The 14537-nt window shown below is 38.2% G+C and overlaps 1 protein-coding gene across 2 annotated transcripts in view; it reads left to right on the top strand.

The window, feature by feature from the left end:
• Window positions 1-14537, top strand: part of LOC126272249 (solute carrier family 35 member F5) — a 142927-nt gene that overhangs the window by 90053 nt on the left and 38337 nt on the right. For both annotated transcript variants that reach the window (XM_049974961.1, XM_049974962.1), the window contains one exon: window positions 12909-13091. In XM_049974961.1, coding sequence (XP_049830918.1) covers window positions 12909-13091 — 183 coding nt within the window. The remainder of the gene's footprint in view (window positions 1-12908; window positions 13092-14537) is intronic.

Below are 14537 nucleotides of genomic sequence, written 5' to 3'. Positions count from 1 at the left end.
ATAAGAGGGGAAGCGAGAAAAACATAGGTGAAGCAGGAGGATAACAATGTACTTGTATGTTTACTATGGTTGATCATGAAAAGCAAGTATTTAAAAAATTATTGCCAAGAATGGAAATTATTAAAGTTATAACACTTGAAAAAAATTTTTAAAGTAATAGAAAATTTTAAAACAAAAAAAGCGTATGCACATCCCAGTCACAGTTTTAAAAACATAAAAAATGTATAGACATTTTTAATTCAAATCAAATTTGCTAGAACTATTCCACAACATTGATAATAACAAGAACCCATTGCAAGTTTGGGAGTGTACTGGATCAAGTGGAGTAATTCTGAAAAAAAAAATGCGTATGTAGGGCAGAAGGGATGAGACTTTGCAACAAGATTTGAAGAACACTCACATCTCCACAGCAAAAAGACAATTTCTGTAGCACACTTGGCTGAATGTAAATGCTCTGTTGAATGTGCACAACAAATCTTAAAATTTTGTGTAGAGCAAATAAGGGATGGGCATAAATGTATTATAAGAACTATAAATTCACACACACAGTAGCCATATCCAAAAAAATGTGCTGAACAATCAGAATGGTTCATCCTGGAATTCAGTGATCTGATCCTCCATCAAAAATGAAATTATTGTATGACATTATTGGTCGGGAGTTCCCATCTGAGGTTGTTTTGCAACCAGTGAAGTGCATAAGGACATACCTGGTGAGAAGGGGCAGTGGATGTTTGCAGCAAGTACAGGAGACGAGGTGACCATGGAAACCTGCCACAAGCTACCATAATGCAGAACGACATATAGTTACAGGCCACTGCCAGCAATACAACACTATTGAATGTCCCACTAGAGGGCATTGCTATCCTAATGTCATGTTATTTTATTGTAATTTCATTTCTACAGTTTTAATAACAGTTGTTTGGGCTCATTTTGTGATAGATATGGTGTTTCAATTCTATTTTACAGTGGTCTTGTCATGCTTATTTTTTTCATTAACACTCTCAGTACTGGCCCAATACTTGCCCATGTCCACAGAATCCAGGCAATTTTAGCTGTATTCAAAAATTATGTTGTGGAAAATATCAAACATATAAATACACAATTAACAGTGTATTTTAAGTGCATTTTGTCTTCTTTAATGTGCAACTATGAACAAAATACTGTCTAGTGTAACGTGGACAAATTGTATTACTACACATGACATTGTTTTTGTAAAATTAAATGAGTCACACATTCATATAGGTAGAGTAAATGAGTTCATACGAGGGTGAGTCAAATGAAAACCTTAATTTTTTTTTAAATATCATGTATTGTGTGGAAGTGGTACAAAGCTGTATCACTTTTCAACATAATCTCCCCCACACTCAATTCAAGTCCTTCAGTGCTTACAAAAAATTAGAAAAAAATTCTTTTGGTAGTCCGCGCAACCACTCATCCACCGCGTGCCGTACCTCTTAATCAGAACGGAACTTCTCTCCTCCCGTTGCGCCTTAGAGTGGTCCAAACATATGGAAATCATTTGGGGCTAGGTCTGGTGAGTATGGTGGAAGAGTAAGATACTGAAAACGCAGGTCTGTGATTGTTGCAACTGTTGTACAGGCAGTGTGGGGGCCTTGCATTGTCATGTTGCAAAAGGACACCTGCCGGCAGCAACCCACGTCGCTTTGATTTTATTGCAGGCCGCAGATGATTTTTTATGATATCTGTGAATGATGCACTGGTGACAGTGGTCCCTCTAGGCATGTAATGCTCCAAAATGACACCTTTTTCGTCCCAAAAGAGAGTCAGGACAACCTTCCGTGCAGATGGTTCTGTTCGAAACTTCTTTGGTTTTGGTGATGAGGAATGGTGCCATTCCTTGCTCACTCTCTTCGTTTCCGGTTGGTGGAAGTGAACCCAGGTTTTTGTCCCCAGTAACGATTCTTGCAAGGAAGCCATCACCTTCTCAACGAGCGACGTGGCGCAGTGGTTAGCACACTGGACTCGCATTCGGGAGGACGATGGTTCAATCCCGTCTTCGGCCATCCTGATTTAGGTTTTCCGTGATTTCCCTAAATCGTTTTAGGCAAATGCTGGGATGGTTCCTTTGAAAGGGCAGGCCGATTTCCTTTCCAATCCTTCCCTAACCCGAGCTTGCACTCCATCTCTAATGACCTCGTTGTCGACGGGACGTTAAACACTCACCACGACCACCACCACCACCTTCTCGTTCAAAGCGCCAAAGAAGTTCTTAACAAGTATCAACACGTTGTTCTCTCATTTCAGGAGTCAGCTGCAGTGGCACTCATCTTGCAGACACTTTGTAAAACTGGAGCACATCATGCACAATGTGGTGTGCTGACCCATGACTAATCTGTAAACATGCTACAATGTGCTGGCCGGAGTGGCCGAGTGGTTCTAGGCACTACAGTCTGCAATCGCGCGACCGCTACGGGCGCAGGTTCGAATCCTGCCTGGGGCATGGATGTGTGTGATGTCCTTAGGTTAGTTAGGTTTAAGTAGTACTAAGCTCTAGGGGACTGATGACCGCAGCAGTTAAGTCCCATACTGCTCAGAGTCAGAGCCATGCTACAATGTCATTCAGTGTCACTCGGTGGTTTTCCTTCACTATGGCGTCAACTGCTGCGATGTTCTGTTGAGTCACAACTCGTTGTGCCTGTCCCAGATAAGGAGCATCTTCCACTGAAGTCTCACCCTTTGTTAACTTCCTACTCCATTCATAGACTTGCTGCTGTGACAAACATGCATCACCATACTGAACCTTCATTCGTCGGTGAATTTCAATAGGTTTCACACCTTCACTACCCAAAAACTGAAAAACGGAACACTGTTCTTCCCTGGTGCAAGTCGCAAGTGGGGCAGCCATCTTTATACTGATACTGTGATGGTACGTGCACATCTGCACGATGCTGCCACCTACAGGCCATTCTGCACACTATTTGTTGCACGCTTACCAATTTACAAGATAACAGTGCGAAATTTTGATTTGTTATTACAGATTTAAGGTTTTCATTTGACTCACCCTCATAAATACATAATAATCAATGCTAAATATCATATTTAAACACATTAGCACTTTCTTCATGGATTGATACTATATTTTCGTATGAAATATTTTAAAACAGGATTTCTTACACAATGCCATACAGCACTGTTCGCACTGATATGTGAGATACTTTCCCACTTTCTTCATTTGGTTTTGAAGTACAAACATACACAGGAGGCATATTTTTTGCTGTGGGTGATTAATATTGCAGGACATGTTTCTGTGTCAGTCAGCTTACCAGTCTGTTTTAGTTATTTGGAGCTGTTGGCAAGATTGGCAATGAAATCAGTTATTGTCATATTCTTAGTCTGAAATGAACTGTGTAACAAAAATGCGTTCAGTACATCCAGTAAGAGCAAATAAAAATACAGTTTTGCCACAATTTTGAAGTTCTGTGCCTGAACACATTGTACTGCAGTCCCCTTCAAAGACACCTAAGTTGTCCAAATCATCTTCACTATCTACAGCATAGACAATGTTTCCAAAATTCAGCAAATCTGCAATTTTCTTATCAGATAAACCATGACGCACCATTTCTCTTACACAGATGCCACAGTGACTCATAACAAACAAAACACCGCAAAAACAAGTGACACATTTACATCATCTATCCTTGCAGCTAATGTGGTATAAACATTTTATATCAATAGCCATGTGTGCAAAAACAATGCACAGTGCTTTTTAATCAACAAAATATGCTGACTAGCAGAACCTATGGGCTCAATGCTTTTTGAAGAGAGAGCAGCCCATAGAATCTATGGGTTTGGCACTGAGAGAGTTAATGACATGCTTTTATAAAATGTACATTATAATGAGGATGTCTTCATTTAGTTAGACACATGAAAATACACTGAAGAGCCAAAGAAACTGGTACACCTGCCTAATATCCTGTAGGGCCCCCACGAGCCCGCAGAAGTGCCGCAACACAACGTGGTATGGACTTGACTAATGTCTGAAGTGGTGCTGTAGGGAATTGACACCATGAATGTTGCATAAATCTGTAAGAGTACGAGGGGGTACATTATGAGGCGTCTCAGATATTCTCAATAATGTTCATGTCTGGGGAGTTTGGTAGGCCAGCAAAAGTGTTCCTGGAGCCACTCTGTAGCAATTCTGGTCATTTGGGGTGTCACATTTTCCTGCTGTAATAGCCCAAGTCCATCAGAATGCACAATGGACATGAATGGATGCATGTGATCAGACAGGGTGCTTTTGTATGTTTCACCTCTCAGAGTCATATCTAGACATATTAGAGGTTCCATATCACTCCAACTGTACGTACCCCACACCATTACAGAGCCTCTACCAGCTTGAACAATCCCCTGCTGACATGCAGGTTCCCTGGATTCATGAAGTTGTCTCCATACCCATACACATCCATCCACTTGATACAATTTGAAACGAGACTCATCTGACCAGGCAACACATTTCCAGTCATCAACAGTCCAATGTCAGTGTTGATGGGCCCAGGCGAGGCATAAAACTTTGTGCCATGTGTCATGCAGCCATCAGTGGTACACAAGTGGGCCTTCGACTCCAAAAGTTCATATCAATGATGTTTTCTTGAATGGTTTGTACACTGACCCTTATTGATGGCCCAGCAGTGAAATCTGCAGCAATTTGCGGAATGGCTGTACCTCTGTAAAGTCAAATGATTCCCTTCAGTCGTCATTGGTCCCATTCTTGAAGGATCTTTTTCCAGCCATAGCGGTGTGGGAGGTTTTTATATTTTACTGGATTTCTGATATTCGTGGTACACTTGTGGGAAAATCCCCACTTGATTGCTACCTCAGAGATGCTGTGTCTCATTGCTCATGCGCTGACTATAACACGACGTTCAAATTTACTTAAATCTTGATAACCTGCCATTGTAGCAGCAGTAACCAATCTAACAACTGAGCCAGACATTTGTTGTCTTATATAGGTATTGCCAACCGCAGTGCCGTATGCTTCCTGTTTAGATATCTCTATTTCAATAAGCATGCCTATACCGGTTTCTTTGGTGCTTCCATGTAGTTTAATATAAGCACTTATTTTAGTACAACACATTTTCAGAAAATTTGCTTTGAATGTAAAATCATGCATAAATATGTCTTTACATTTTTTTATGTTTTTTGAAAAGCAGCTGTGATGTAAAATTATTATACATTTACATGGGTTGCATACTGTCAGTTGGTAGTATGTCAGTTTTTAAGAAAACCTGTGGCAGTGATGTGTGAGGCAACTGATATACAGACATGATACTGGTCCAAAATATGACAGACTAACCTGTCTACTAAGTGTTTGGATCTGCTTGCCTATAATGTGCATTGGTAGCTGGTAACCTTCACTTCCCTCTCTTTGTCTATCGTAATCAGACATTGGACAAATACTGCAGTCATTGGGGAAGATAGCCAGATACAGTTGATTCAGTTTTCATTCCAGTTGTTCTCTTGTGCACATTATTCACTCACCAAAGCAATGAGGGATTTGGAGGATTTATGGTGTTGTATTAGTAACGGATACTCAGAGGGCAAATTGATCAATTCAATAGCTGCATACATTTGATTGGTCACAATCCTCCCACCTGCCTTGAAAAAGGTAGCACGCAGTTCTGTTGCAGTCTCCTTGGGACTATTATGTGTTGTAGTTCATAGAAAGCTGTCAGCACCTAGTGACAACTATGGAGCTGGTCTTTAATGTTTTGTGTGTCATGATAATTGTTGAATATTCAAAGGCATCGCAGTGGTGTAGACCAATTTGGCAGGCACCTTCCCATCTTTCAGTAAAGTGACAATGCACTTATGGTCTAAGATTGAAATAACCCTTTAGGGCATGCTGACAAACTGAAGAGTGTGCAAAAGCCGAATCGGTTAATTCGTAATTGTACACCACCATATTCTATTGAACAGAACTGAAAATGGAGTTTTTTTTACCTCTATACACTTGTCTATATGTAGTGATTTACTGTGATCAACAGTGTATTGAGAAAGAGTTTTAAGGGAGGGAGATAGGTAGGTGCAAAGCTTTATTTTTGAGAAGTTTATAGTGAAACCAGGGTGTGTACACCTAGGGACAACTGGGAAATATTGGAAAAACCTGGGAATTTTTTCATTTAGGAGAATTTTTTAGAATTCTGAGAATTTTCATTGATTTAGTTTTCAGTTAAATTTTTGTAATTTTGACTGGTAGTGCTGATATTCAACAAAGAATTTTACTTTGACCCACTACTGCAAAATAATACTGCAGCAATAAAACATAAATGAGGGGGGAAAAAAACCAAAATAAAACTTAAGTTGCAAAGGACATGCACCATTTAGAACAACAAAATACAGTGCACACACAAGCATCTGCCAACAGCAAAATGTGTCAAAGGCTTTAGGGCAAAGACTATGCAATACTTCATAACAACAAACTGCATCCGACGAGCGTTACGTACAGTGGTTTACATTATGTTTGCCTGAGCAGTTACCAGCGGGCTTATGCGCATGCGCAGTACTGTTGTGTTTGAGCTGTACCTTCTCCTGCATTTGGCTGCTTGAAGTGCGGTTCTTAGCTGTATCAGCAATAGCAAGAAGTAGCCAGATGCTAACCGGAAATATTTTTCTGGCGCGCTCAAGCTGTCAGATTGCGCATGTGCAGAGCAGTCTGAGCTGAAATGGGGTGAGTAGTAGTCTCCACTTGAACCATGTCAACGTTTGGTGGTTTTGCTGTTTCCTCTTTGTTTACAGCTCTCAAGCCAATGAAAACAAAATATATTTGTGTAGCCAGGAGCTATAAAGCAAATTAAAATACATTCACACAATCACGGAAGGCTAAAATATGTTATTAGTTTGTTTTCTGATTTCATTTTATTTCCAGGATTTTGTCAGTCAGGCATTAATTGCCTTGCAGAACAATGAACCTATTTTTGTTGGTTTGCTTAAAAAAATGGCTTTCATTACTCTTTTCCACAGAGGCAGTCAGTTTATTTGAAACAGTATTGGCTGGTGTCAGCTGTTTGCAGAATGTCGAGTGCATGTTTGTAACTTCTGGGACGTATGGCATTATGCCACAATAAAGAACTAAACAAGAGATAATAACAGTACCGATACTCCAAGAAAATTTTCATCCCAAAAACCACACTGAAAAGTTTATTGTCAGATTGGGGCCTATTTCTTTGTGAATCTGGACATACAAATGTGTCTTTTAAGCTGAATTGTGCATTTTAGTATGGTTTACAAAATTCTGATGCTCTTGTAGTATCCTCTGATGTCCTGTTTCATTTATGTTGTAATGTAAGATCTCTTAATGCTTTATACATACAAACATAATGGGCTACCTACATCATCGTGGCTGCACACACACAGTAACACCATTTTCTGGCGCTCTCTGACAACTGCTGAAATGAAATCTAAGAGGTCGTGGGAAAATATTGTGATTGGTGGTTTGAAAAGCGTTACTTTCAAAGTACATTTCGTTTTACACAACATGAATTATGTTATGCATGTGAACTTGCTTTGAATTTCTTAAATCACTCAGTGTTTGACTCTCATTTAAAGCTTAACACTTGGAGGGCCAATTTCTTAAATCACTCAGTGTTTGACTCTCATTTAAAGCTTAACACTTGGAGGGCCAGCCACCTAGAAAAATGTTGAGCCCAGAAGACCAGACATTTATGTCATTGCTTAAAATTTTACTGGAACATTTGTGTGATGTATCAAAGTTAACACACCCAAAAATGACAGATATTATATGTGAGAGCTTAGCTTTTCTTGTAGCTACACTTTGTACATTAATTTAAACCATTAACTTTTCCTGTTTGTGTGTTCACACTACTTAACAGTGATGTTGATATTGGCTGACTATATCACTTATCCTGTGCTCTGAATCTCCACGTTTACTTGCGACACATCTTCCGAAAGACGAAAATCAAATTTCGGAAATTGCTTTAATAAAGCCACTTCATCAGTATTAGCAAAAATTTTAAAAACAAGACGAAACCTGACAGCCCAAGCACACTTCAATATCGGCTGCATTTACAAGGGATCAAAAATTGATTGCAGAACTGGAAAACCGGCAACCAGAAGCGGATTTCAGAATTGATTTTGAAGTGTTTACATGACCACACAGAAGCGGTATTGGGAAATTGGTTTACAAAATCCAGTTATGGGAGCCCCATGTAAATGTGGTGAATATCTGCTATCATCAGCTGGCGAATCATGTGACATGAACTATGGCTGGCTTTCAGAAGCACATCACAATCTCGATTTTGATACTTTGGAAACTAACATTCTGTGTTTGGTGGAATTCAACTATATACTTTCATAATACAAAAATATGCAGCGTACGTTTTGCTGCGCATCAAAACTTTTTCCAAAAAGCATTTTTTTTCCCTGTGGTTCATTTCATAAAGTGCCGGGAAGTTGTAAGCCAGTGTATAAACCCTTAATCATTCAAAGGATTGATAAGTTTTACGGTTCTAAGGGAATGTGTGCATAATAAACTGCTGGTCGTGAGCTTTCAAAATTGGTAATTATTAGTTCCATGTATCAGTACCGTGAAGGAAATTTATTTGGTCATAAATAAGTTCGGGAAAAAAAATAATGTCAGAAAATTCACTGTTACATTATTTAATGTTTTATTTAAGTTTATTGGCAGTTATCACACACAAGAAAAATCTGTCTGATTGCCATGATTGTAACAGCAGTGATTTTCATTTATTTGATTTTGTTAGTAATTAATGTCTGTAAATATGATGGCAGTTTTTAACATTCAAAAGTTAAACTTGCTTCCTTCAAAAACATAAACACACGCAAAACCAAATAATGATTCAAAAACACTTCAAATCATGCCCTCGATACTTCACATGCATGTCTTTTTAACTTTCAACCAACAACCCTGATTTTTCTTCTCTCTTCTCCCAGTCACCATACCAATCTTTCAATAGTAACCAGTCAATCATTTTTTCTCATCTTCCAGAGCTGCCGTCCAGTGACAAAAAGAAGGGTTATTCACAGGATTTACAAATGTTTTATTCCATATAAATAGGACTCTCATTACTTACGATTCAATTGGATGTGTTTTTTGTTCCATAGATTCATAGCAAGGAGAAGGTCCTCAATGATGTAGAATATGTCGTAAAACAAGAAAACATATTCATTGTTACAAGAAGAGAAATATGCTAATGCATCTTCCACAGATCTTAAGTTAGTCTTAGTTGATGTGGGACAAGTCAAAAAATCTTAATCACATATTTCTTTAATAGGGAATAACAAACTTTTCTCAGAACTTGTAAATGTGCAGTGATGGATCAAAAAGTAATGCCTCTTGTGCCATAAAAAATTTAATAATGAACATATAACAGTGGAATTTGTGCAGATCATAGAGTAAACGGTCTTCTGCACATTACTACTGTGCATTTATACACATCAGGCATCAAAACCAGTTTGAAAAAATTCAGGATTTTGCTTCTTGACCAATTTTTCTTAGAATGATTTTAAAGATGTTGATTGTGAACTTTACTGTCTCCTTGAATTGCTTCATCAGTATGTCCTTGATTGCTATCTGCGACAGTTTGTTGATGTCCTTTACAGTGGCCCCATACACTTTCTCCATGGATGACACTAAAACAGCTTTAAAATTATGGGTCAAGAAGCCAAACTGTGAATTTTTCCAAACTGGTTTTGATGCCTGGGTTAAATGATGGCACAAATGTGTACAAGAGTGTAGTGGATATCTTGAATAGTATTATCGAGTAGAGGACTGCTCAGGCTATGATCTGTACTAATTCTGCTGCTATATGTTCATTATTAAATTTTGTATGACATAGGAAGCTTTATTTTTTGATCCACCATCTACAATACACTGGACTGCAGATGGTAATTTGTAAGCTATTGTGGCCAAGCATCACCAAACAGAAAATCAGTTAAGATATTTATTTATGTTGATCAGATTACTGCAGTGAAGATGTGAAAAAGATAGATTTTATGTAACATTCATATTTGATATTACTGTATACATTAACTGGTTCTTCTAAGAAATTTGCCAGTAGAGTAGAAGGTATTGACCACAAATAAATAGTACGCTCTGTAAATTATGTATGTTCATCTGTAGAACATCACTCTGAAGATGAAGTCTTCAATTTGTTTTAGTAAAGTGCAATACTGTAGTGTACGGGACAACTTTTTATTCAGTTTTGGAAAGTTCTACCTATAAAAGTTTCATCATATAAAACAAATGTACAATATATGATTCACTACATAGTAAATTTAGTACAATACTGCCCTGTTTTGAAGGGGAGGATTGCACTAGCCTGCTTTGCACTTCTGCTGGACATTTCTGTTGCTTTCTGTGAACACCACGGCAAATATACAGGATGGATTGCTTACTTTTTTCTTGCTGCTTTGTGCCCAGAAATCAACTATTACTGTTTTTTTGACCTAATATTGAGCTATACCTCTAGTACATGCTTCCCACAGAGCTTAAGGAGTACGCTGGAATGGGCAAGCAGGGCTCTCCAAAGTATGACAGCAGCCACTGAGGTTGTCATCCTCATGCCTGAGGACTCATCTTGTTTGGCTGGTCTTCACTAGTGCCACATTGTCTGTTAGCTGATTGAGCATTCTCAAAGCTTTCCATGGAAGTTTAATTCTTGTTGACTTATCATCTCCTTTACTCCATAAATCACATGTCTTTCATCAAGGGTCTGCTTCAATTTATCACTGTTATTCACAAGCTACATATTGCGCTGTCAGAGCAGAAGTGCCTGCTGCTTTGTACACCTTGTCAAAAGGTGTGACATTCATTCCACCAGTTGCTATGTGTTACCTATAATTAAGGATATCACCCACTTTCTCCACATGGGCAGATATGATAGAGACTGGGTAGGTATATTTGGCTACAGACAAACACAAACTGTTGGCTGTCAAGTCGCTACACAACAGTTTTCTTAGGATATCGCTTTGTGCTTCAGCCTCTTTGGCTGTACACTCACAGTGGATCTTGTAGATGAGACTCCTATCTAAAGATACCTGAATGTATAAGTTTGTTCTAGCAGGTGGCCCACCAGTGACGCATAAACATTTGTTGTTGGAGCTCCAGTATGAAAGTACTGACATATCCGATTGTCTGTAAACGAAGTACATTGGGACCTGAAGATGGCATTATTGAGGCACTGAAATAGGTTGTTTAAATAAAATAACTTCCAAAATGTACAGCTGTTTGTAAATATTTGACCAGATGCTGTCCCAATTCTACAATGGAACATCAATGTATCAAAAGACATTAAGATTTTGTTATGTTGATCTTGAACCCATACTGAAGGAACGCACTAAAGTCTTTGAAGGGTTTGGTCCCATTGCAGTACATATTGCCAGTGAACTGTGTTAACATAACAGCCCAGGCTTATGTAAGCTTATTTATCTTAAATCTGTGTAAATGTTTGATCCTGTTTGGGGAGGATAAGATCATTGTCATATAGAAAATAGCTACATTGTGGCAAGCCATTCTTCTGATTCCTCGATTCACTTTCCCTGTCACCAAACCAAACCCAACACAGAAACTGACATAAGATTCTAGGATTTCCATTTATCTTGATAGTGTCCCTGAAGGTATTCAGTTATTAGACGAATACAGAATTGTAACAGTAGTTATTCTTGTATAAAATATTTCTGTTTCTGCACCATATATCCCAAAATATTATTTTACAAGGCATAAAATAATAGAAACTTACGAAACATAACATCAGCTTTTGTAAATGTATGGATAAAAATCTTAGGTCAAGACTGCTAAAATTTCTTTATTGATTACTAGTTTCAGCTCATTAGAAAGCCATCTTCAGATCAACAAAAATTATTACTAAATTCAGTTTGTTTCAGCTACCAGACATTACACACTAGCATAATCTGTGGAGATGAATCTCTAAAGTAGTAAATTATGTAACCATGGTGATCTACTTTAGTGTGTACATGACAACAAGAGTGATTCAGCTCAACAGATATTGATGATTTGTAATGCCTGTAAGCTAATACACCCTGAATTAATAAATAATTTTTATTAATGTGAAGATGGCTCAGCAATGAGCTGAAACTAGTAATCAGTAACGAAATTTTAGTGATCTTGATCTAGGAGTTTTATCCACACATTTTAATGAAAAGATTGCCTGTCTTCCGTTTTAACAAAGTCAAAAACAAAGCTTTTGTAAACTCAGGTATGTTACAAAACATTGCATCCTCAAGTTTCCATTCAAGGGAAAACTTTCTTGCTTTCATCTCTTCTATTTCAGTAATAATTTTCTTTTTCCTTTGTCTTTAGAAAATACTATTTTATAAATAATTTAGGAGCGAAGGTCACAAATTACCAGATAGTAGAGATGTAGAGATGTGGAGTTGTCAACAATAAAGTAAAGAAGACAGAAACACTAGCTTTCAGACAAATCCACTTTTGAGATGGAGTAGATGTGTATGCACTCACGCATAACACCCCCCCCCCCCCCCCCCACACACACACACACAAAACAACTACATCATTCTGGATGAATACACAATCGCGACTTTGTGAATACATGTACAGAGGGATAGAGTGTGTGTGTGTGGGGGGGGGGGGGGGGGGTGCTCCAACTCAAAATAGGATTTGCCTGACAGCTAGGCTAGTGAAGTTTTCTGTTTTATGTGCTTATAAATCACTCGATACCTCTCCTGGTGTGTGATTTGTTAACATCACTCCTAAATTTTTTACATTCTTCCAGAACTTACCATACATAAATCTAAAAATACTATTTTTTAAAAACCAATACAAAATACAGTCTAATAATAGTATAGTTTATCTAGATTTGGAAACCTTGATTTCTAAAGTGATGCATATGTTACATAAATTGATGTATATGTTAAATAAATTTTTTTAGTGGTTCTTGGCCAATTACACATACCAAGTGTCACTGGCTGAAACAGAAGCTGGAATGGTGGCAGTCCTGTCATCAACATCGAGTCTCTTCACTCTGATATTGGCAGCTCTATTTCCTTCCAATCTTGGTGACCGTTTCACACTTTCCAAGCTGGTTGCTGTTACCATCAGCATTACTGGTCTTGTGAGTACCCTAATGAAATAATGCACCTGTCTTTTTATATCTAACACTATGTTACTCCAGCACAACTAACTATTGTTTAATAACATGAATTTGACAGATTTATGTTGGGCAGCAGTTGCACACCCTTAAAAGTACAATCACTTAAGTTACGATTATGTGTCGTTAGATTCACAACTCCTGTTTATGAGTAACTGCTCATAGTCAGTGAAGAACATTACAATGCAAAACATTTCGGAAATAAGGTACATCTTACACTGTCATTAACATACAGACTGTGAATTAGATTTATTTATAGAAATTAGAAGTTAAATGTATTTCATTAGAGGCACTGTGAAATGGTCAACAAGCTCGTGAATTTGAAGATGGGTCAACAAGAACAGAAGCATACGTTTTTTTAATAAACTCAAACAGCATTGTGGACACATGTTAGACTTGCTTGACATGGTACCTGTTGGCTCTCAGATTAGTATCATTGGCCGACAGACACTAAGTGGCTTCTGTAATATTTTGTCAGTACGAGGGGCTGGCATTGTCAAAGATTCGCTGACCATATTTGGTGGTGGCCAGTATTCCTCCAGCCTTAAAGGATGAATCTCAGACAATGCTAGCCACTCGTCGTAGCAAAACATGAGAAAAACCACTAAGTGAATGTCACCCAAAGTCCCTGAGCATAGTTCCAACAGACAACATCCTATCTCATAGTATGTGCCAGAGTTCGCTTTATGTACCACTATCATTTCCTTTCTTTTCTGTTCGCTTCATTAAATGCAGAAGGAAAGCACAAATGTCAAGAACCTTTGTTCTGCTTAAATTTCTCTGATTTTATCTACATGGTCATTTTGCAAGATATGTGGGGTAATGTGTTGTTTAGCTTTTATTTGAAAGTACACTCTCAGGATTTTTAAAAGTAAATGCCTGCATGGTGCAGAACACTTCTCTTGTAGCATCTGTTCATAGAATTGGTTGAACCTCTCCTTAATTGTAGCATCTGTCCAAAGAGTTGGTCGAACCTCTCTGTAATGTTGTCGTCCGTCTTAACAAACCTCAGGTGGAATTCACAGATGCATCCTTGTTGAAGTCACAAGTCATATAATGACACAACTGTGAATCATTCCACTTATTTATGCAGAACACTTGATAGTGATGTTGTATTGGTGAAATTCTGTCTCTGTAGTAGGAATTGATCCTCAGCAGTTTTTCCTACAATCTCTCTCTCTCTCTCTCTCTCTCTCTCTCTCTCTCTCTCTCCTCCCCCCCCCCCCTCTTTCTCTTGCATATAATGCTGCCTCAGAAAAATAAAAATGACACTTTACGTGGATAGTGGTCATCGGCTAACAATTCCAAAATTCCAAACAAAGTGTAGTAAGAGTCATCTAGCAAGAGAATCAGTCTCTCTGTCCACAGGAATGGAATTCTGATTCATAAATAAGAAGTATTACGTTTTGG

Source organism: Schistocerca gregaria, chromosome 5 (genome assembly GCF_023897955.1).
Source record: "Schistocerca gregaria isolate iqSchGreg1 chromosome 5, iqSchGreg1.2, whole genome shotgun sequence".
Lineage (NCBI taxonomy): Eukaryota > Metazoa > Arthropoda > Insecta > Orthoptera > Acrididae > Schistocerca > Schistocerca gregaria.
This window is presented reverse-complemented; position numbering and strand designations above follow the sequence as displayed.